Genomic DNA, 23,131 nt, shown 5'->3' with positions numbered 1-23,131 from the left:
GGGGCCGCCGGTGCCGCCCGCCCGCGGGAGCCGCCCAGCGCGGGGGCAGCCGGTGCGGCGGCGGCGCGGGGAGCCGGGAGCGGGGAGCGGAGCGGGGCGGCGGCGGCATGAAGTCGCGGCGGGACAGGCTGAAAATCCCCTCGCTGACCTTGGAGTGAGTCGGGGCCGGGGCGCGCCGGTACCGGCCCCGGGGGCGGCCGCGGCACCCCGGGGATCCCCGTCCCGGAGCATCCCCATCCCGGAGCATCCCCATCCCGGTCCATCCCCGTCCCGGTCCATCCCCATCCCGGAGCATCCCCATCCCGGTCCATCCCCGTCCCGGTCCATCCTCATCCCGGTCCATCCCCAGCCCAGCCCCATCCAGGTCCATCCCCTCTCCCGGGCCGCAGGTTCCAGCCCTTCTTCCCGCACCCACATCCCCGGCCCCCCCCCCCGGTGACCCCTCCCCGGCAGCACCGAACCACCCGGTGTCCTCCCCCCTACAACCTTAGACCCCGCTGTGTCCCCGCTGTCCCCTCCAGCTCTGCCCCACTCCCCTCTCCCCACCCTGCCTGCCCCCCCCCAGCCCTGGTCCCCCAGCTCCAGCCCTGGGCCCCCCCTCCAGCCCTTGCCCCCTCTGCTCTTGGCCCCTGGCCCCCTCCGGACCCCCCAGCCCGGCCGGGGGGCTGTGCCACCGGGGTGCCCACCGGCACCCACTGACGCCGCGCTGGCACGTCTTGCCTTGCAGCTTGTCTCCGAGCAGCCAGAGCCCGACGCTGCTGAGCCCCTGCAGCCCCTGCAGCCCCTGCAGCCCCTTACTAACCCTGCACCCCTGGAGGTAAGACCCCCCCCAAACCCTCCCCGGGCACCGCCGCTGCCAGCTCCGGGGAACGGGGTGGGGGAGAGGTGGAGACGGGGGCAGCAAGGTGGGTCTCCCACCCCAGGCATGCCCCAGGGGGGCCCCCAAAAGCAGCACTGTCGTCTGCGGGGCCTGTGGGGCAACGTCCGTGGTCTGTCCCCAGCCCTCTGCACCCCAAAAGTGGCCTAGCCGTGCCAGTGGGCTCCGTCTCTGCTTCCGGCTGCTCCGTTCCGGGGAGCCCTGACAGGAATACCGTCGCGGTAGCTCGAACTCAGGCTCCGGGCATCCTCGGTTTTGGTGGGGATCACCTCAAAATCGGACCAGGGCAGGGCATCGTGATGGGAATAGGGTGGGAGCAGGGCTGGTGCCTTCATCCCGCCCAGGAAACCTCCCTCGCCGCCTTTTCTGCTCCGCCGGGGGGGAAGGGGAGGGGGGGCTGCTCTGGGGGATGGGTGCCCCCCACCCAAAATGCCGTGAGCCCCTTGCGGTGCCCCGCTGGGTGCTGCGGTGGCAGAGGCGGGTGGCCAGATCCTGTGGCGTGTGCCGGCTGCGCCCTGCCCCGGGGACAAGGTGCAGCGGGTGCGCTGGCAGCCGACAGTCACGCCCGGGCCCTGTGCCCTGTGGTGCCCGCAGGGCAGAGCTGCAGCCTGCGTGGCACCCATGGGTGACGCCAGGCACCTCGTCCGTCTGCCAGGAAGAGCCGCTGGCGCCAGGTGAGAGGGAACCGGCGGGGAGCTCTGCCGCTGCTCAGCAACCGGCGGAGCCGTTTGTTGCGGGCAGGCAGGCAGGAGCCAGGGTGCTGCCTGCACCCTGCCTGCACAGGGGGGTCCCTGCCTGCACACGGGGGTCCCTGCCTGCCATGCTCCCTCCGCAAGCCCTGGCTGGCCACCTCTTGCCCGCAGCATGTGGATAAACAAGCGCAACCATGCGGTTGCTCAGCCGAGGCCTCATGGAGGGCATTTTTGGGATGCTTGCAGTGGGGACGGGGACGAGGACGGGGATGAGGATGAGGACGGGCAGCCAGGCAGCACCCCTGGGTGCCTCCATGTGCTGGCGTCTCGTGGCTGCTGGGTAGGAGGGGAGGGGAAGCGCGGTGCTGCCGGGTTCGGTGCTGCCCTTTCGCCACGCTGAAGCCCTGCCCAAACCCACCGGCATCGGGATTTCTGGCCGTGGCACTCGCCAGCTGCTGCCTGGCGAGTGTGGTGATGCCGTGCCATGCGGCTCAGGAGGCTCCGCCGGCCCCGGCGTGCCACCGCGCAGGGTTTTGTCACCGTGCCACCGCACAGGGTTTTGTCACCGGCACTAAGGAGGATGGATGTCGTTGGGTCTTTGCGTGGGATCTCCCCGATTAAACGTGAAAGCCGGCGTGGGAGGGAGGTTGCGGGGCGGCAGGGCTCTTGCCGGGGCGCTGCCGGGCGGTTGCCCTCCGAGCCCGGCGTTCCGTGGGTGGCAGGGTGCCGTTAGGGGAGCGCTGCCCCCGAGGGAGCCCCAGGCTTTGCGGCCACCCCCGCCGACGTAGGGGAGGATTCGTGCCCCTCAAATGCACGAGTGGTGGATGCTGCATCTCCATGGTAACCCTGAGCACATTTTGGGGTGCTGCCCTGTCTCTATGGCAACCCCAAAGCCCTTTTGGGGTGCTGCCCCATCTTTCTGGTAATCCCAAGCCCCAATTTCGGGGTGATACCCCATATCTATAGTAACCCAGGTCCCATTTTGGGGTGCAGCCCATCTCTGTGCTAACCCCAAGCCTCCATTTTGGGGTGATGTCCCATCTCTGTAGTAACCCTGACCTCATTTCGGGGTGCTGCCTCGTCTCTATGGCAACCCCAAAGCCCTTTTGGGGTGCTGCCCCATCTTTATGGTAACCCCAAGCCCCAATTTTAGGATGATGCCCCATATCTATAGTAACCCAGGCCCCATTTTGGGGTGCAGCCCTGTCTCTGTGGTAACCCTGACCCCATTTTGGGGTGCTGCCCCATCTGTATGCTAACCCTGACCCCATTTTGGGGTGCTGCTCCATCTGTATGCTAACCCTGACCCCATTTTGGGGTGCTGCTCCGTCTCTACGTTAACCCTGGCCCCACTTTGGGGCGCTGCCCCACCTCCATGGTAACCCTGGCCCCATTTTGGGGTGCAGCCCTGTCTCTATGGCAACCCTGAACCCCTTTTGGGGTGATGCCCTGTCTCTATGTTAACCCTGACCCCATTTTGGGGTGCTGCCCCATCTGATGCTAACCCCGAGCCCCCATTTTGGGGTGCTGCCCCATCTCCATGGTAACCCCGAGCCCCCATTTTGGGGTGCTGCCCCATCTCTACGGTAACCCTGGCCCCATTTTGGGGTGCTGCCCCATCTCCATGGTAACCCCGACCCCATTTTGGGGTGCTGCCCCATCTGATGCTAACCCCGAGCCCCCATTTTGGGGTGCTGCCCCATCTCCATGGTAACCCCAAGCCCCCAATTTGGGGGTGCTGCCCCGTCTCTACGGCAACCCCAAGCCCCCATTTCGGGGCGCAGCCCCATCTCTACCATAACCCCGACCCCATATCGGGGCGCTGCCTCGTTTCTATGGTAACCCCCCCTTCCCCCCTCCTTTTGGGGTGCCACCCCCGTCTCCATGGAAACCCCGAGCCCGTTTCGGGGCGCTGCCCGTCTCCATGGTAACCCCGGCGCCGCCGGGCGGGAAGGGGCGGGCGGCGGCGGGAGGCGGCGGCGGGAGCCCGGCCCCGGTCCCAGCCCCAGCCCCAGCCCCGGCGCGGTCCCGGCCCCGCGCGCCCCCGGCGGCGCCGCTCGGCCGTGCCGGTGGATACGGCCGGGCCCCGGCGGGGCCGAGCCGCCCGCGATGTCGGACCCGAGCTGCTGGGGAGCCGCCCCGCCCGGTTACCGGGGCCAGCGGGCCGCCGGCGCCCTGCTCCAGCGCTCCAAGAGGTACCGGCCGGCGGGGGCCCGGCACCGGGGGGGGCACCCCGCGGGCGTGGGGCGGGGCGGGGGGAGCGTGCATGGGGGGGCACTGGAGCGCATGGTTTTGCGGGGGCTGCGCGCCGGGGTGCGTGGTTGGGGGGGGGGGGGTATTGCAGCGGGGGGGCACACGGGGGTGTGTGGTTTGGGGGGGGTATTGCAGCGGGGGGGGCACACGGGGGTGCGTGGTTTGGGGGGGGCTTTGCACCGGGGGAGCACACGGGGGTGCGTGGTTTGGGGGGGGCTTTGCACCGGGGGGGCACACGGGGGTGCGTGGTTTGGGGGGGGCTTTGCACCGGGGGGGCACACGGGGGTGCGTGGTTTGGGGGGGGCTTTGCACCGGGGGGGCACACGGGGGTGCGTGGTTTGGGGGGGGGGTATTGCACCGGGAGGCACATGGGGGTGCGTGGTTTGGGGGGGGCTTTGCACCGGGGAGGCACACAGGGGTGTGTGGTTTGGGGGGGGTTTTGCACTGGGGGGGCACACGGGGGTGCATGGTTTGGGGGGGCTTTGCACCAGGGGGGCACATGGGGTTGTATGGTTTGGGGGGGTCTTTGCACTGTGGGTGCACCCTGGGGTGTATGGTTCGGGGGGGGCTGTGCACCCTGGGGTGTATGGTTCGGGGGGGCCCTGTGCACCAGGGGGGTGCACACAGAGGTGTATGGTTTGGGGGGGGGCGCTGTGCACCGTGGGTGCATCTTTTTGGGGGGTGCTGTGCACTGGGGGTGCATCCTCAGAGCCCCGAGTTTGCCTGGGGTGGGCTGTGCACGGGGCGGGGGGAGCGCGCTGCTTGGGAACCCAGTGCTGGGGCGGGGGGGGGGGCAGAGTTTAGGGTCGCGGCGCATTAGGGGACGCACGTTTTGGGGTGCTGCGCGCCATTCCCGGGGGGGTGTGGGTGGGTTGGGGCTCTGTGCACCGGGGTGCATGTCGGGGGGGGGGGGGGGGCAGGTCTTGCATGAACAAGGGGTGTAATACCCCTGTGGGCACCGCACCGACGGGACGTGTCCCACGCGGTGACATGTCCTGAGCCAGCGTGAGGGTCCCCAGGGTGCCCGGGGGGGTGGGAAGGGGCCGGGGCAGGGCTGTGGGGGACAAAGCCCCTCCAGCAGTGGGGCTGGGGCAGTGGGGGGGGGTCTGCTGCATAAAGGGGGTGCGAGGGGGGGCTACCCCAGCTCTCCAGCTGCAACGCCAGGCTCGGCCCAGGCAGGTAGGTGGGACGTATCCCCGAGGAGGGGGACAGGCAGCGCCGCCGGCTCTGGGAGAGGTGCAGTGAGCACCCGCTGAGCCCTCCGGGGTGCTGGCACCTCCATCCAGCAGATTTGGGGTGCTGTAGCCAACCCAGGCATAAAACCCTTCCATGGGTTTATATAAAAAGGTGTTTAAGACAGCGCGGAGGCAGAGGGGAGATATTCCCATTGTGAATGTCTTTTAATATTACCGTGGGCTGGCACAAAGCAACGGGGTTGCTTAGCAAATGAATCCGTGAAGCACCGATCCCAGCCCCGGGAAGGCGCGTGCTTCGCCCGAGCTGCAGGAATTACATCTGCCGGTGTGCAAGGATGGGCGAGGGGGACCTTTAATAAATGAGGAAAGGCGTTGGATGGGGTTTTCCAACCTGTGGTGGCCGAGTCGGCACGGCCCTGGGAGAGATGTGTAATTGGAGAGATGATCTAGGCAGTCATCTGTCTCCAGCTGAGCACGGTGAGGCTGAAATTCTCATGAAGGGCAGAGGATTTGCTTGTCTTTCATTGGTATTCCTCGAATCCACGGCGAGAACCGGTCTGGCCTATTTTACAATGGGCAGAAAGCATATGATGTTATTTAGTGGGATTAAGAGATCTGAGAGATTCTAATTTCCCGCGGGGGGATGCTGAGATGGCCGGCGCGGGGCAGGACGGCTGGTGGTTCGGTGGCTGATGGGGCTCTTCTCCTCCGTGGATGCTGCCCGTGGCTGTTCGCACCTCGCGCGCTGCGGGAAAACGTGCCAGCAGACGTAACAGGTACCGTTTCCTACCCGCTAATGGGAAACTGCGGCACGGGGATGTGCAGGGATGCATCCCAGGGTGCGGGACGGTTTTTTTAGGCTGTTTTCTTGCAGCACAAAGAAATAAATAAGTCTCAAGATGACTTGGTACCTGGCGGTTCCCTGTGAGGATTTGGGATTTTGCTCTTGGGAGGTGCCCGGTGCGTTGTTCGGGGCTCCGGGGCAGGTTAATAAGAGCATCCGCAGCGCCAGGCTTTCGGCTGGGGCGGGAAGAGGGGACAGGGCGGCTCTGTGGAGCTATGCCAGGTTCCTGGTGGGATTGTGAAGATGTGGTGGGGTTGTGCATGGCCCGTGCCAGGCAGTGTGTTGCATTTTACCATCCAGACCCTGGTTCCCAGCCTCCCCCATCCCAGCCTCCCCCATCCCAGCCTCCCCCATCCCAGCCTCCATCCCCGGAGGCAGCCGAGTTCAGCGCCCGTCACAAGTCATGGAGAAGGAACGTCATGGAGAAACTTGGGATGTAGCTGCTTGGTTCAGTGGATTTTGACATTAAACACAAACTTATCCCACTGGAAAGTGATTTTTCCAGGATGTGGTGATCCATGGCACTTCCCCAAATCTCCAGACACGCGAGCGCCATGCGCCCGTTTGGGGGATACGGAGGAAAAATGTTGTCCGTAGCCATGCAAAGACGGGAGCTGGGAGCGCCGGCTCGTGTTCTTAATCACGCAGCCGGGAGCGGAGCCGCCTGCTTGCACTTTGAGACTGCGCCCGCTCCCGTATCGCCCTGACTCCACCTCGCAGCCGCACTGCTCCCACCACCCTGCACCCGCTTTGCCCCGAATCGACGGCTTTCTGCCCGGTATTCACCCGCCGGCAGTGCCCAGCACCGGGCTGGCATCTGACGGATGATGCTCTACCATCCTGGGAAGTTTTAAGGGTCGGATCCCGCGGGAGAGGAGCGGGATGCTGCGGTCCCTCCGTGCATTTCCCAGTGGCCTACGGCCGGGTGGGTTAGCGTGACCCTCAGTGTTGCACGGTGCGACTCCTTGCCACCCAACGCCGCTCGCCTGGATCCTGGTGGAGCCTTTTGCCGGTTAGAGACGTCAGGGCAGCTGGATCCTGCCCTTCCCACAGCACCGAGGAGGCAGCCTGCGGGAAGCTGCCAGATTTTGCTCTGTCACCTGCCTGCGGACATCCCAGCATTGCCGTGCCGAGGCTGGGTGCTGGTGCGGGTGCTGGCAGGCGGTGGGAGATGCTGGTTCCTCCTCGCAGGCAGCCTTGGGACGGGTGACACATTATTTTGCTCCAGGCTTTGGGGTCACACCGCCCATCGCACACTTTCCACATCCTTTGAAATAAGCCCTGGATGGCAACGGGCAAGGCAGCCTCAGCGTGAACAGCGCGGGAGATGCTGACGGCAATTTTCCACTCCATTTTTGGTACCAAACGTGCAAGTGGGTGATGGAGGGAGAAAGGGCAGCAGCCCTAGCTCCTGCCTTCAGGGCTCGGCAGCTCGTCTCTACCCCGAGGCTCGTTTGTAGCCCGAGGTTTCCGTGCCGTGAAGGATGGGAACCAGCTGTAGACGATGCATCAGGCGAAGGGGGGTTAAAGTGGCGCAAGATGGTTGCGGAGCCGAGGGTGGAGCGCGCGGAAACAGGAAACGTCGGCCTCCCTCTGTGTCACCATTACTGGAACTTGCTTCGTTAAAGGCTTGTTTTCACTTCCAAAATGAAACCGAGCGAGCAGGAGCGAGCCCTTTGTCCCCTGGGATGTCCCCTCCTGCAAGACACAGATGCACGTGCACCTCGGTCCCCGCGGCAGGACCGAATGGTGCAGCAACACCAAAGCTGGCTGCTCTCTGCAGCCCTCCCGGTTAATAAACCTCCGCTTGTGCCGCGTCGGTGGTGGAACGGGTTCGCTTGCAGTGCCTCGGTTTCCCATCCGGCCCGCAGAGCCGGCGGCAGCACGAGGCTGTGGTTTGCTCTTGCTCGGGGGGTGGGTGCTGGGCTGGGAGGTTGCAGCTGTAGGTGCTGCAGTTGGTGTTCAAACCTGTGTTTAAGCAAGAAAAGCAAACGGAGGGGCCCGGCAGAGACGGGAAGGGGTGACTGAGGGGGGGGAAGGTTTCTGCCTCCCCCCCCCCGGCATCACGGCTCAGCTCCGGTGCTGAGCAGGAGGCTCCGAGCCCTCCAAAGCCACCACAGCTCCGGGTGAGCTCGGGGGGGCATGTCCTGGGGGGACATGCTGGGACCCTGATCCTGGGTGCAGGGAGGGTGCAGCCAGCAGAGGAGGGTTTGGGGGGGCCCCAAGCAGCCTCCCCAGTCGCTGGCTTGGCCAAGACGTTCGGTCTCGAGCAGAAGAGTTGGGGCTCACGGTTTTAGGGTGGGAGCAGGAGGAGCCCCGCGATGGAGGAGGTGTCAGCGGGAGGTGACAGCCGTCACACGCAGAGCTCTGACCACGCACGTGGAGCTCTGACCACGCGGCGCCGGCGTTGGCCGTGCATCGGTGCCACGTACATCCATCTGGAGGGACGGCGTGTTGCAAAATGCCGTCCTTTGTACGCCAGCTACCGCATCTGCTGTTAGCTTCTGGTTTGGGGATCTGGGGAGAGTCCCTTCACCCTGGGTTCATCCTCTCAATATTTGCGGGTGTATTTGGCCGCGGCGTGATGTTAAATGATGTCATTTAATTAGTGGCATCCGTGCAGGTTCCTGTTCCCAGCCTGGCGAGGAAATTCAATGTCGCCTTTGCAGAATTTGCAGCCCGAGGAAGCGCAGATAGAGGAAGGGGAAGGTTGTCCTCGTGCTTGCACACCAGCTTCTGCTCTGTGCTCTGGATATCTGCAGTTCCCTCTCGGCAGAGCGAAAGAGAACTTAAATGAGGCCATCATATTTTAAATGGGGTTGAAATGGGCTGCATGCAGCGGGAGGGGGGCTGCAGCATCCCTGCGGCTTTTTGAGGCAGCCTTGGGCTCAGGGCTTGGAGAAGGGCTGAAAGGAAAGGAAAAAGGAAATTCCTGCAAGAAGGATTGAAATCTTGTCAGTTGGGAGGACAGGAGCAGAGCCGGTGATGCGGAGACGCGGCGCTTGCGGACGTGGCCTTTCGGTTGTTTCAGAGGAGCTCTGCAGGATGCTGGGGTGCGGCAGCAGGACGGGGGTGTCAGGGTGTTTGGGGTGTCGAGGTGCCAGCGCCATCAGCGTAGACCTGCACGCGGTGCTGCTTTTCACCCCGGCGCCGGCACACATGGCTTTTTCCCGCTGCCTGCCGGAGCGCGGCCGAGCCGGACCTCTGCCGGGGCATCGCAAGTGCCCAGCGCCGCCGCCAAGTCGCGGGGGGGTCGGGGACCAAACTGCCCTCCCCGCTGTGACATGGGGACCACCAAATGTAAGGAGGTTTATAGGAACTGGGGAGCATCTTCCACGTGATGGAGGAGGTCGGGTTGTGGCCTGAAGCCGCTTGGCATTTCCATCGCTTCCTCCTTTTACATCCCTTTTTCTATTCCTGCCCTCGGCGCCTTGCCCAAGGGGCCGCCTGCCTCTGCCCTCCCCAGCGAGCCAAAACCAGAAGTGGGACCTCAACGAGACAGTTCGTCATTAAAAATAACCCCGTCGGTCCGTCTCTGGCGGTGTTGAACCGGGGACGGATCTTCCCTGAGGTGGGAGATCCATAATCCATGGGGTGACAGCAGCCGTGTCCCCTGGCACAGGGCATCGTGTACAAGCGGACCCACACATGCCCAAGCCCGTCCCGCCCTGCCCGTCCTTTGCTTCCCCAAATTAATTCCCTCTTTTTCTTCCCTAGTTGCCGAAGCAGCAATAGGAAGAGCTTAGTGGTGGGCACCCCCTCTCCGACCCTCTCGCGGCCTCTCTCCCCCCTCTCTGTGCCAACAGGTAAGGGATGTCCCAGGGGATGGGTTGAGCATCTCCCAAAATTACCCAAATATTTTGGAGGGTAACCCTTCTGCTTCTGCAGCACCTTGTTAGCAGCAGTGGGCTGGCTCCTGGCCGTGGGTGCCTTTTCCGGGAGGAAATAGCTTGGGAAGCGATTTACCCCCTCTTCCCCCTGAAGGAGCAGCCCATGGCACCCTGGGCGTCACGCCGGGGCGGGTGTCGGGGTGACTTTTCCCCCTTTCTCCCCGCAGCCGGGAGCAGCCCCTTGGACAGCCCACGCAACTTCTCTGCCAGCACCTCCATCAACTTCCCCTTCGCCCGCAGGTGAGCTCCCGGCCCCCTTCCTAGACCGTTAATATTCACTAATAATTGTAATTCACCAGCTGGGACTGTTCTCTTGACCTCAAGGGATTTGTTTTGATTTTCTTTGCTTTTTTTCTCCCTGATTTTTGGCCTGGTGTTGTTGGCTCTGCCGCGACTGGTGCCTCCCACCACCCCAGCCATGCTCCTCGGACTGACAGGCAAGTACCGGGGACGGGCTAGGGCTGCGTTCCGGGGAGATGGCTGCTCCGCATCGGCACAGTCCTTCTTTGTGTGCAACCCCGAGCGGGAGATTTTGCTCTGGGACCAGGCTCCCTGCAGCACCAGGAGCAGAAATATCCCTGTTCCCATCACACTGTCCCCGGCCACGAGCTCAGCCCCAGCTCGGACCCTCTCTGAGCGCTCCCGACGGATGCTCGGCAGATGTCCAGGGACGGATGCTTGGCCGGGTCCCCGCAGAGGCAGATCTTGCTGCATCCCCTCCCCAGCCAGCGCTGCTCGAGACACAGACTCCAAAATCCTGTTTAACTAATTAATTAATTGCACACATGGGGGCAGACGGCTGATTTTATCCCATCGATCGTCACATGGAAAAAAGCTGGAGGCTTATGGATGGTTTTCATGCTTGTAACTGAGCAAAAAGCCAAAACAGGGGATTGTGAGCTTGCCGGCGGTGAGGGCACGCGGTGGTGCCGGTGCCGGATCTGGCACCCTGCCAGCTCCTGCCATCCCTGACCCCGCACAGGAAACGGCGGCGGGAGGTGAAGGGCCTCATCTTGACCTGGATGTTGCCCCGTCCATTAGAAACATCCCCAAGAGGAAGCATTCGCCTACGTACGAGCAGTTGCCTTCCTGTTTATAACCGGGCTCTGCTCCGCGGCGCCTCTTGTCTCAGGACAGATCTTTAGGAATCCCGATTTCTCACAGAACAAAGTCCCAGAAGGCGGAATTTTGCTCTAATTAAAAATGAGTTTTTCATGTTGGGTTTTTTTCCATCTGGAAGGGATTTGCCACCTGACCGAGCCCCAGCGCTGTCCCTTTGTGGGGACCCTGCTCACTCTCAGCGTCCCCATGGACACCTGCGCGCCGGAGTTGCAGAACAGCCCCCCTCACCTGCAAACCCCTCTTATTTCACCCAATTTCAGTCCATTCTGATAAGAGGTTTCAGGGCTTTATTATTTAAGCCAAACCCGCGTCCTCTTCCCCATCCTTATCACTCTGACCTTATTTATTTGCATTTAGATGTTGTTTTTTTCCCTTTATGTGATCGGCGCGTTTGCACTCGCAGGGCTGATGGCAGAAGGTGGTCACTGGCTTCGCTACCCTCCTCTGGCTATGGGACCAACACCCCCAGCTCCACTGTCTCGGTAACATTTGCTTTCTCATGGCAGCAGGCGAGAAGAACCCAAACCCCCTGATTTTTGGTGAAATGCCTCCCGAGCCCCGCGGTGTCGGTTCGAGGCAGCTCATTCCTAGAGGACCGTGTGCTTTAGCTGCATCGTGTTTTCCAAATGTGCTTTTAAGAAAGCCATAGAGCTCGGCTAACGGCTTACAGCATCCCTGGGCGTTACAGCATCCCATCCCTGGGCGTTACAGCATCCCATCCCTGGGCGTTACAGCATCCCTGGGCGTTACAGCATCCCATCCCTGGGCGTTACAGCATCTCTGGGCGTTACAGCATCCCATCCCTGGGTGTTACAGCATCCCTGCATGTCATGGGTGGAGCATGTCCGGGGCGCATCCCGACCATGCAGGGGAATGGCTGGGCAGGAGCCACCTGGGATGCCACGAGTACAAGGGATGGGGGATCAGTGGAGCCGGATTGAGTGGGGGAGCGGGAGGTTTGGGGTGGGAGTGGGCAGTGCAGACCTCCCCGGGCTGGCCTTGCCGTTCGTGTTTCACGTTACCCAGCACAGAGTGTGCTGTCTGTCAGTGTTTCCAGCCTCCTAAGAGGCTCTGAGGAATATTTTCCTCATGGGATTGCTGGTTTCTGCCTCGCTGCCGGGAAGAACGGATCCGTCTCCTGATCCCCTGCATCCCTCTTTCTTTCCAGTCGTCTTCATCCTCCCAGGAGCGCCTGCACCAGCTGCCGTACCAGCCCACCCCTGATGAGCTGCATTTCCTTTCTAAGCATTTCCGCAGTACGGAGAGCGTCACGGACGAGGAGGGGCGGCACTCGCCCTGCCTGCGCCCACGATCCAGGAGCCTCAGGTACTGCACCCACCGGCTTGGGGAGCATCCACGGCGCTGCCGGGATGATGCACCGGCTGCCGACACATCCACTGCATCCTCTGCCCTCTCGTGAGCTGTTCCTGGGACGTCCCGGTCCTGTTTAGCCCATCCCAAGGTGTTGACCCCGATAGGGATTTTCCCCTTGCAGGGGAGTGGAAAAGCTGTGGCTTGAGGTTGTGGATGCCCCATCCCTGGAAGCATTCAAGGTCAGGTTGGACGGGGCTCTGAGCAACCTGATCTTGTTGAAGATGTCCCTGCTCATTGCAGGGGGGTTGGACTAGATGACCTTTAAAGATCCCGTCCCAACCAAACCATTCCATGAGTCTATGATCTTAAGCTCCATGATTTTGGGCGTTAGGGTCTGGTTCTCAGCATTTTCTTGGCTGCTGGGATGTGGCATTGCTCTCCTGGCAGCAGATGACACCTGAGAGCGATGTTTCCTGGGGCTTAAGCTGGAGAAAGTGGGATTTGTTCCAAAATAGTTGGTTTGCAGCTGCTTCATTGTCTCAAAGGTTTCGGTGGAGAGGAGGGGACCACCGAGCAGAAGCCCAAGCGGTGGCTGTCCTTGCAGGGCACGGCTGGGAGGTCACCAGCCTGACCTGCCGTTAAAAGGTTAAAAATCGTGTTTCTGGGCTTGGGTTGGGAAATAGCACCTGTGTTTGCTGAGCATCAGCCTGGCCTTTGCCTCTGCAAAGAACAAGGAGCGCAGGTGGGTGGACATTTGTGGGCTGGAGAGAGCGTCAAGCCGGTGGCCATAGCATCGTGCGAGCAGACCCTATGGACCTCCTGAGCTCTGTGTTGCTGCTCCAAGACCATGTCCTGCGCAAAGAGCCCGTCACGTTTCTGCTTGTCCAGCACCACAAGCTTGTGCTTTATACAGGGGATGTTTCGGTTAAATCCCCTTTTCCCCCTGAAAAAGCTCCCGACCCTCTTTGCACCTGAGGCAGAGCCATAGCCCTGCGTGTTGCCAGCTGAAATTTCATTAAAATCAGATTAATTATCTGACAGGGTTTTGTAGGTGATGCGGTTTTCACCGAGGAGATACCAGTTCTGCAGTCGGCACGGCAAAGGCTGAGCCGGGGCTGGGCTGGGGCTGGCAGCAAGTGGCTTCGGTCTGGTTTTAATCACCGCATTTATTATATAGTGGTTAATGAGTTGCTGGCTGCTCCTGCGACTTGCTTTGCATAACGGGATCACCAGGCAGGGGCCTGAGAGAGGCAACGTTGGGTGAGGATAAGAGAGAAGCCTTGTTTAATGAAGGTCCTGCGTCCACCACAGGGTTTGGTTGGGTTTTTTTTTGCTGGTGAGTTGCAAAAAGGGCAACGACAGCCAGAAATTGTGGGATCCAGAGGAAGGAAAGGATGAGCTTGCTTTTCAAAGCCAGGTTGACTGATGCACCAGCCTCTCGGCTCCGGATTTTCAAGTGACTTGAGTTTGGAGACCTGGGTTTGTGGGATGTTAACCTTCCCTGGACCAGGTCCCAGGGACCTCCAGATCCATGCACAGTGGGAGGGATGCTCCTGGAAGTGCTGGCCCAAGGCTGATGGCTCCACTCGGATGAGCTTTAACCGCTTGGGATCGGGAGTTAGGAAGAAGGAACAAATTGTTCTCTAGGGGTAGTAGCTATTTGCGTAGATGTAAATGACTTGGACCTTGTAACACAACTGGTTTCCTCCTGCCACAGCCCTGGACGGACGAGTGGAACATTTGATAACGAGGTTGTGATGATGAACCATGTCTACAAGGAGCGGTTCCCCAAGGTAACTGCTGGGACTGGGGAGGGCGAGCACGTTAGTCCCTCCACGGCATCCTGACAGCATCTTCTCCAGAACAACGTCTTCTCCATGATGGAATATAAAATGCATGGGTAGATATATCAGGGGGGTGTTGGAGGACACTGGAGACATGGTCATAAACTGGGGAGGCAGGGACCTGCGGGTCTGCCTCATCACACATGCAGGCAGAGGTCTCTGGAGACTTTGGTGGAGCTTTTCCAGCCCTCTGGAAGCTGGGTCCCAGGTACGGCCATGATGTGCACGTGGATATTGGAGCTGTGGGAGGTGGTAGAATGAGATCTTGGCTGGCCAAACCCAACACAGAAGGTGGTAGCATGAGGTCCTGGCTGGCCAAACCCAACGCAAGAGGTGGTAGAATGAGATCTTGGCTGGCCAAACCCAACACAGAAGGTGGTAGCATGAGGTCCTGGCTGGCCAAACTCAACGCAGGAGGTGGTAGCATGAGGTCCTGGCTGGCCAAACTCAACACAGGAGGTGGTAGCATGAGATCCTGACTGGCCAAACTCAACGCATGGTATGGGGGTGCGTGTTCCTGGGCATCACCACCCGTTCTGCCTTGCAGGCCACAGCCCAAATGGAAGAGCGTCTGCAGGACACCATCACAAACTTCTCTCCGAGCAGCACTTTGCTGCTGGCAGATGGGGTGCTGGGCTTCATCCACCACCAGATCATCGAGCTGGCCCGTGACTGCCTGGCAAAGTCCCAGGGAGCTCTCATCACCTCCCGCTACTTCATGGAGCTGCAGGAAAAACTCGAGAAGATGCTCCGAGATGTGAGTAGGAGGCAGTTCCCTGCCTGGTGTTGTCTCCTGAGGCCACTGATAGACGCCTGGCTTCTGTCTTCTCTCTGGCAGGCTCAGGAGCGCTCAGAGAGCGAGGAGGTGAAGTTCATCGACCAACTGGTGAGGAAGCTGCTGATCATCATTTCCCGACCTGCTCGCCTTCTGGAGTGCCTGGTAAGACATGGCAGCTCCCGATGTGTCTTGTCTTTCATGGTCCATGCCTGCCCGGAGAGGAGGCAAAGCCTTGTGAAAGACAAGGTATCTTCTCACCACCCTGCCTGGTCCACCATGGGAACCGCTGCTCCTCACCATCCTGGCTAGGCTGTAGCAAGTAGCTAAGACCGTTCCTAGCATTCAAGCCATTTCTTGGAGAGGAGAAGCTTTTTTTTCCTAGCAGAGTAGGGAGATGTGAACTTCTTGGCAAGCTTTCTCATCCATTTTCAGGGGTTTTTTTAGCTGTTGTGCTGAATTTCTAAAACACTCATCTTTCTGCTGTGGTTCCTGCAGCTGGAAGAAGGAGCTCATAGGGCTTTATTTTTTTCCATTGACTGTTTATATGGGGAACAATGGGGGAACAATGGTAGAAACATGAGCAGAGCTTTTAGTTTTCTCCTGCAAGCATCCAGAGCCTGTCCTCAATTACAGGTATCACGTGCAAGGCTTAGAGGAAAGGCTTAACTTTGCAAAGTCTCGCTTCTCGACTGTTCTTGGTTTTCCCTGTCCAGGAGTTTGACCCGGAGGAGTTTTACCATCTCCTGGAAGCTGCAGAAGGACACGCCAAAGTTGGCCAGGGAATAAAGACCGATATTCCCCGATACATCATCAGCCAACTGGGGCTCGTCAAGGACCCGCTGGAGGGTAGGGAACCACTTGTGTTGGTGGCCCCAAGGTCTGCAGCGGGATGTGGACTCCCAGTTTGGCCACCGGCAAGCGTGAATGGGCACTGGGAGGTGGCAGGGGGACTGGCAGGGCTGAGCTGGTGTCATAGGGTGGGTCACAGCAGGAGCAGGACAGTGTTCAAGTCTCCTGGCCAGCCCCACATCCCTCGTTATTGCTCCCAACATGTTCAGCAAAGCAGATTAAGCTCAAGAACGCTTAATCCATAGGAAGCCACGGCCTTGGCAGGGGAACCATAATCCCTGAAGAACACCGGAATGACTATGGAAAAAAGAGAATTATATAAATGTTTAGCCTTGTGTTGAACCTCTTAACGCCATGACCTGAATTTCTCCATACAACAGCTCAAGCAAAGCATGTGGCTAAATCCCGCGGGATCTCCGAGTTTGGAGGGAAAGTGGGGGGGGAGGGGGGCATATTTTGGTGAGGGTTGAGCATGAAGAAAGTGAAAACCATCCCTGTCTTCTGCAGAAATGGTGCAGCTGGATCACTTCGACAGCGGGAACACCATCACACCAGAGAACGATGACGCCTGTGAGGTGAGTGTGGTCCTACCTGCGTGTCCCACCTGCTGCCTCCAGCTTTGTCCTGCCTCACCCCACACCAAAGCTCCTTCCAGCAGATCCTCTGCTGTCTTAGGCTGGGAGATGCTAATTGAGGTTGTACCCAAGGGTGACTGCTATATTCAGGTGTAATATCTCACAGTCCCTCAGCTGGCTTCTTGAGTGGACAGAGCTCAGAGTGGGGTCTTGATCTACAGAGCATCTTGGTCTTCTGATTTTGGGGTTTGTGGCTGGGGAGGGCTCAGGGAGGGATGTCCTCTGGCAGCAAGGAGCACTCGGAGGTGATACGTGATGGTGCTCGGTGAATTCCTGCCTGCACTCAGAGCACCGGCACACCAGGAAATGTTAAAAACCTTCTGTGTCTTCTTCAGAGCCAGCCTTCGGCCACCGCTCCTCGGAGGAAGCCCTGCGAGGGGGACTTTGAGACTATCAAGCTGATCAGCAATGGGGCTTACGGGTGAGTTGGGAAGTTCCTAACACTTGTCTCCATCTATAAACATCTCCAAAGTCCTCCCCGTCCAAGCCCCGCGGTGCTGCGTAGTCGGTCATGGTGGTTGGAGGACATGTTTTGAGGTCCAGGCATTTCGCACTCTCGTAGGGCCGTGTACCTGGTGAGGCACAGGGAGACGCGGCAGCGCTTCGCCTTGAAGAAAATCAACAAGCAGAACCTCATCCTGAGGAACCAGATCCAGCAGGTGTTCGTGGAGAGGGATATCCTCACCTTCGCGGAGAACCCCTTCGTGGTCAGCATGTTCTGCTCCTTCGAGACAAAGCGACACCTGTGCATGGTGATGGAGTACGTAGAAGGTAAGAACAGGATTCAGGGCTGGAGGGAGGGGGCAATGTCAATGTCTGAGCATTGAGGACACCACCCGGACATCTCCTGCCCTGCTGTGCTCCAGAGAGTGGAGGGAAGCATGAGGAGATGCTTTGGTGATCCTGAGTCTCACCTTGATGAAGGTGGTGGCCATGCTCACCTAGGAGAGCGTTTGAGCCCCGTGCCCAGGGATCAACGCTGCTCCAAGGAGGGACAGGAGGGTCTGGCTGGGAGCCTGCTTGGCAGGAGAGGCAGCGTAGCCCTGCCCGGTGATCTCCCTGCCTTCTCTGAGCCCCCGTGCTCAGGAGGACCCGCATCCCCACAGGGGGGGACTGTGCCACGTTGCTGAAGAACATGGGCCCGCTGCCCGTCGACATGGCGAAGATGTACTTTGCCGAGACTGTTCTCGCGCTGGAGTATCTCCACAACTACGGCATCGTCCACCGGGACCTCAAACCCGACAAGTGAGGACGTGGGTCAGGTCTGAACAAGGACGGGGTTGGATTTGGATGGGGATGGGAGAGGCACTGATCCAAGCCAAGAGGGTAAGGCAGGGTGAGGTCATGGGTTTTGGTGCCCAAAGACCTGGTTCTGCGCCATTGCACCAGGACCAGAAGTCTTGGGGTCCAGCTGGTCCTGCTCAGGTCTCCCCAGAAGCAAACAGCATCATCGTGGGGCATCTCTTCTCTTGCAGTTTGCTCATCACCTCCATGGGCCACATAAAGCTGACAGACTTCGGTCTGTCAAAGATCGGCTTGATGAACATGACCACGAACCTCTACGAAGGGCATATGGAGAAGGACACTCGGGAGTTCATGGACAAGCAGGTACAAGGTCCTGCTCCATTTGGCCGGTCTGCCGTCACGGGGGACCAGGACAGCCTCGGGACTTCTTGCAAAGGTCATCGCAGAGGTGTCAGCCACTGCTTCCCATGCAGGTGTGTGGCACTCCGGAGTACATCGCCCCAGAAGTCATCCTCATACAGGGCTATGGGAAGCCCGTCGACTGGTGGGCCATGGGCATCATCCTCTACGAGTTCCTGGTGGGCTGCGTCCCCTTCTTCGGAGACACCCCCGAGGAGCTCTTCGGGCAGGTCATCAGTGGTGAGTGTCGGTGGCAACTTTGCTCCTCGGTTCACTCTTCCCAGCAATCATGGCTCGTCCTTAACACGTGGAGAGCTTCATTCTTTCATTTCATACTCGGTTGAACGGCGAGGAGGCTCCTCAAGCTTTGATTTCCTGGCTCCGGAGGGTGCTTCCATCTGCTGCGGCTGCTGGGGGACTTTCCTCTTGCCCAGAAGTGACTTCTCCTGCGACCTCACATCATCACAGCCCCCGTCGTGTCCAAACTCCTTCAGCCACTCTAAACTCCTTTTCCTTTTTCCTTGCAGATGAGATTATGTGGCCGGAAGGGGACGAGGCTCTTCCTGCAGACGCCCAGGACCTGATCACGCGGTTGCTGAGACAGTGTCCCCTCGAGCGCTTGGGCACCGGTACGCCTGGCAGCCCGCGCACAGCGCTCGGGCGGTTACCTGGAACCCTAATACATGTCAAGCCATTTTCTGAAACCAAAGCGTGTCCTGCCGTGTTGAGGATGCTCGGAGGAGGTCCTCTGCTCGGGGTTCACCCCGGGAAGGCAGCACAGAGATCTGATCCATCCTATTTTAAGCCCTTTGCTCTGCATGGAGGAGAGACCGTGTGGTTTGGGATGGAAGCGGGAGCATCCCGGATCCTGCCCTGTCCCCCTGACGTGGGTTTCTCTGCCTGGCAGGGGGTGCGCACGAGGTGAAGCACCATTCCTTCTTCCTGCACCTGGACTGGAACGGGCTGCTGCGGCAGAAGGCCGAGTTCATCCCCCAGCTGGAGTCAGAGGACGACACCAGCTACTTCGACAGTGAGGCCAAATCCGTCCCCTTTCCCCCCTCCTCTGCCAATCCGTTATCCCTGCTGCAGGTCGGATGCTCCCACGGGAGGTGAAAATCTCCTGGGTGAACTCAGTCGCTTTACAACCGAAGTCGCAAAATAGATGCAATCCTGTTTCCAGGCTGCCCAGCTTACCAAAACCCCTACTTTCTCACCCCAAAACTTCCCTGGGATTTGGGGCTGGGCTGTCAGCCAGAATACAGCTCCCCGCGGGTGCAGGTCCCTCCGGGGCCGCGCGGGCAGGCAGGACACGGTGACAGCCCTGCCTGCTCTGGCTCTTGCTTTCAGCTCGCTCCGAGAGGTACCGCCACTTGGATTCGGAGGACGAAGAAACCAATGATGAGGAATCGTCCGTGGAGATCGGGCAGTTCTCATCCTGCTCCCATCGCTTCAGCAAGGTGCTCCAATCCCTCCGCCGGCATCCGAAACGATGGGTGCTACGGCCAGTGCGGCTGTGCCAAGCCTCAGTGTCCTGACTGACACCGGAGTGCCTGGATTCCCGAATTCCTGCTCCTTGCTGACAGCTCGTCTCCTCCTCAGGTGTACAGCAGCTCCGAATTCCTGGCAGCTCACTCCAACCTCAGCCTCTCGTCTTCCGATCGGAGTCACAGCGAGGACAAAGAGGAGCGGTGGGACAGGCACTCGGGAGATGAGGAGAGGAGCCGGCTGGCGGGCACAGAGCCCCGGTGCGTGCTGAGATGAGGGATGCAATGCTGATGTGGGTTTGTGCTGGCACCGAGAGTTTGTGCCAGCACCGAGGGTTTGCAGAGGTGTCAGTGGGACCTGGGACACGTCCTGGGGTGCTGCAGCGGCTCAGTGCCATCCCCCTTGCCCGTTTTTGGTTGTCCCGAGCCCTCCTGCTCTCCCCATGCAGGCTCCGCTCCTGGACGTCCTGCAGCTCCACGCCGTACACCTCCCGGCACGAGCGAAGCCGCAGCCCTGCCGCACTGCCCAGCACCTACAGCCTGGACACCATGCCCAAGTTTGCCTTCTCCTCGGAGGACGAAAGCCCTTGCGTGGCATCCTCCAAGCCGGAGAGACCCAAGTTTGTGCTCGGAGACCCCGACACGGGGACCGGCAGCGCGGTGAAGCCATCGGCGTTATCCAGTGCGTAGGCTGCGGGCGCTTGTGCGGGATGCTCCGGGGGCAGCTGGGGTCCCGCACGGCATGGGGTGGCTTCTCCACATCCCCAAACTTTCCCTCCTCCTCTCTGCGCAGCTGATCTCGTCAGCCTGAACCGCATCCGCCTCCGGAGCAACAGCACCGGCACCAAAAACTCAACACCCCGGGGCCTGGAGCCGGGTGGGAGCCGTCAGCTGAGCAGCCAGAAGGACGTGCCGGACAGGCAGAGAGCCTCACCAGGTGGCCGTGTCCCCAAATCCGCCTCCGTCTCAGCCCTGTCCCTTATCATCACATCAGGTCCGTGTGCCGCGCGGTTTATCCTGCTGGATGGTGGTTGCCGCGTGGTTTTCCCGGGCTGAGCCGGCTTCTCCCGCTTGCAGACGATTTCAGCGGCAGCGCCCTGATGAGCCCCATCTCCCCCCATTCCCTCTCGTCCAACCCCTCTTCCCGTGACTCCTCCCCGAGCCGAGACTCATCCCTCGCCATCGCCAGCCTGCGGCCCCCCATCATCATCCACAGCTCGGGCAAGAAGTACGGCTTCACCCTGCGAGCCATCCGCGTCTACATGGGCGACAGCGACGTCTATACCGTCCACCATATGGTCTGGGTACGTGGCCTGAGCTCCACGTGGGGAGGGACCGGCGGTGCTGGACATTGCATTTCCCAATGGGAAAACCCCGGGAGGAAACTTAGGCTTGCATCTGAATAAAATCTTTGTCTTTGGATTGCAGAGCGTGGAAGAGGGGAGCCCTGCACAGGAAGCGGGGCTGAGAGCGGGTGATCTCATCACACATGTGAACGGCGAATCAGTCCTGGGTTTAGTTCACCGGGACGTTGTGGAGCTGCTGCTGAAGGTAGGTGACCGGCGCCGCTCTGCTCATCCGGCACCGGTGCGTCAATCCAGCGGCTCCCCAGCGTCGCCTCCGCCGACAGCCGAGGTGGGAGCCGGTTCGGATCTGGTGCTCAGACCGCAGTGACTCATTTTCCGCCCCTCAGAGCGGGAATAAAGTGGCCCTGCGGACCACCGCCCTGGAGAACACCTCCATTAAAATCGGCCCTGCTCGGAAAAACAGCTCCAAGACGAGGATGGCACGGAGGAGTAAGAAGAGCAGGAAAAGGGATGGCCAGGACAGGTGAGTAGAACCAGGCTGGGATAAAATGGTATTTGTCCCGGCACGTGCCGTACCAGGGAGGGGATGCTCTGGCTCTGCCATACCTGGGTGTCCAGCGGGGTCCGATCCTGCCGGCGCTGGCTCGGCAGACTCGGGGCCACCAGCTTTACGGAGAAGCCGAGGCTCTTCCTGACCCCGCCACCTCTGTCCCCCCCATCAGGAGAAAATCCCTTTTCAAGAAGATCTCCAAGCAGTCATCGGTCCTGCACACCAGCCGCAGCTTCTCCTCCGGTCTCCATCACTCGCTGTCCTCCAGCGAGAGCCTCCCGGAGTCACCCACGCACAGCCTGTCCCCGGGTCCTGCGACCCCCTGCCGCAGTCCCGCTCCCGACCTGCCCCCAGGTACCCCAACCCGCAGCGGCGGGGGGATATTTGCGCCGGGCATGGCGGGGTTGCCACGTGTCCCTCCATCCCTCGCGGTGACCTGTTTCTCTTTGTGCGGCAGATGCTGTGTCCCCGCAGAGCACCTCTCCCTCCTCCAGCACCCCAACGTCACCCGCCGGCCACGTGCGCCCCAGCTCCCTGCACGGGCTGGCACCCAAACTGGGTGGGCAACGCTACAAAGTGGGACGTCGCAAATCCACCAGCAGCATCCCCCCCTCGCCCCTCGCCTGCACCCCTTCCTCCGCCCAGCGCCCGCCTTCTCCCCAGCGCTCCCCATCCCCGCTCCCCGGGTACCCCAAAACCCCCCATTCCTTCCAGGGCAAGACCCTGTCCCCCCCCACCATCGTCCGGCAGAGCTCGCGACCCCGCAGCGCCGACTGCCCCCGCTCCCCCCTCCTCAAACGCGTCCAGTCGGCCGAGAAGATCGTCACCATCCTGGCGGAGAAGAAAACCGGTGGCAGCCGCAAGCTGGGGCTGGAGATGCCTGCGATGGATGGGGAGGCCATGGGGGAGGGCGAAGCGCCGGCGTACCCCGGGGAGCACGGTTATCACCCCACCAGCTCCCGGCTTGGGGAGAGGCACGACCGGGACCAGGAGGTGGTGGTCATGCGGCGCTTGAACCTCTCCGAGCGCCGAGACTCCTTCAAGAAGCAAGAAGCAGTTCAAGAAGTGAGTTTCGATGAGCCGGAGCCGGTGCCGGCAAGCGAAGACGGCAGCAAGAGCGAAGCCGGGCAGGGTGCAACCCTCCGCTGTGGTGGCATGGCTGGCGCGGAGCCGAAGCCGAAGCCCAGCCCGGTCCCACAGATCGCTGTGCAGGGCTCCGAGAGCGATGAGCAGGAGCTGGCGGCAGCCGAGTGGGAATGCCAGGGCTCCTACCCCATTGGCAACGCCGAGCAGCCGGACAGCAGCAGCGTCTCGCTGCGGCGGGATGGATGCGAGCATCGGGACCGCGGCTCCTGGCAGCACCAGAACTGCAGGGAGAGAGCAACTGGCCACCGGCAACTGCCGCGGGTGCCACCAGCACCGCCGGCACGGGGCCAGGAGCCGGCGGGTGCTCAGCTCCCGGCACCCTGGGGCAGCGCATGGAGCGGGGCCAAGCGCACCTGAGCCCCACGCCAGCACCCGGGGATGGTCCAGGCTCCCCGCGGCATCCCCCCGCCTTCCCAAAAAAAACCATTCCGCGCGGCGTATCCATGAGATAAACGTCCCCGGAGCCATTTTGGACATCGGCGCTGGCCGGGCTGGCTGCGCCCCGGCACTTCGCCTCCCCCCAAGGCTTTTTGTACTCCCCGAAAGATGCTCATATTTTTATAGAGACGCGGGAGCTTTTCCGGCGGTGGTGTTTCCCCGGCAGGGCCCCAACCTTTGTGTATAGAAAGGACTCGATGCAAATACTCGTTAATTTATTTATTACTTTTTATAAGCTAAACGGGCAGCGCAGGACCGTCGCAGGGTC

At 60.9% G+C, this 23,131-nt stretch overlaps 1 protein-coding gene across 1 annotated transcript; it reads left to right on the top strand.

Annotated features, from left to right (window-relative positions):
- The first annotated feature begins 107 nt into the window (after positions 1-107).
- MAST3 (microtubule associated serine/threonine kinase 3) lies at positions 108-22,782 on the top strand. The gene is made up of 28 exons (XM_059831633.1): positions 108-154; positions 728-817; positions 9,580-9,668; positions 9,920-9,992; positions 10,169-10,189; positions 11,278-11,356; positions 12,043-12,200; positions 13,906-13,981; positions 14,580-14,789; positions 14,871-14,972; positions 15,524-15,656; positions 16,167-16,234; positions 16,630-16,715; positions 16,857-17,065; positions 17,401-17,539; positions 17,770-17,902; positions 18,013-18,178; positions 18,466-18,567; positions 18,846-18,968; positions 19,286-19,395; positions 19,538-19,683; positions 19,872-20,104; positions 20,216-20,416; positions 20,500-20,726; positions 20,851-20,973; positions 21,116-21,252; positions 21,452-21,633; positions 21,737-22,782. Exons 1-28 carry the CDS (start codon positions 108-110, stop codon positions 22,780-22,782), a joined length of 4,509 nt encoding a protein of 1,502 aa, XP_059687616.1.
- The last annotated feature ends 349 nt before the right edge of the window (positions 22,783-23,131 follow it).

The sequence above is a fragment of the Gavia stellata genome, chromosome 32 (genome assembly GCF_030936135.1).
Source record: "Gavia stellata isolate bGavSte3 chromosome 32, bGavSte3.hap2, whole genome shotgun sequence".
Classification (NCBI taxonomy): domain Eukaryota; kingdom Metazoa; phylum Chordata; class Aves; order Gaviiformes; family Gaviidae; genus Gavia; species Gavia stellata.
Note: the sequence above shows the minus strand (reverse complement) of the source record. Positions and strands in the feature narration are given on the sequence as shown.

Excerpts from the sequence above, each read along its gene's own strand:
- MAST3 (XM_059831633.1), top strand. The coding sequence starts at position 108 with ATGAAGTCGCGGCGGGACAGGCTGAAAATCCCCTCGCTGACCTTGGA. Across the intron at positions 18,568-18,845 it reads CCTCGAGCGCTTGGGCACCG|GGGGTGCGCACGAGGTGAAG; the intron begins GTACGCCTGGCA and ends TCTGCCTGGCAG. Across the intron at positions 19,396-19,537 it reads GCTCCCATCGCTTCAGCAAG|GTGTACAGCAGCTCCGAATT; the intron begins GTGCTCCAATCC and ends TCTCCTCCTCAG.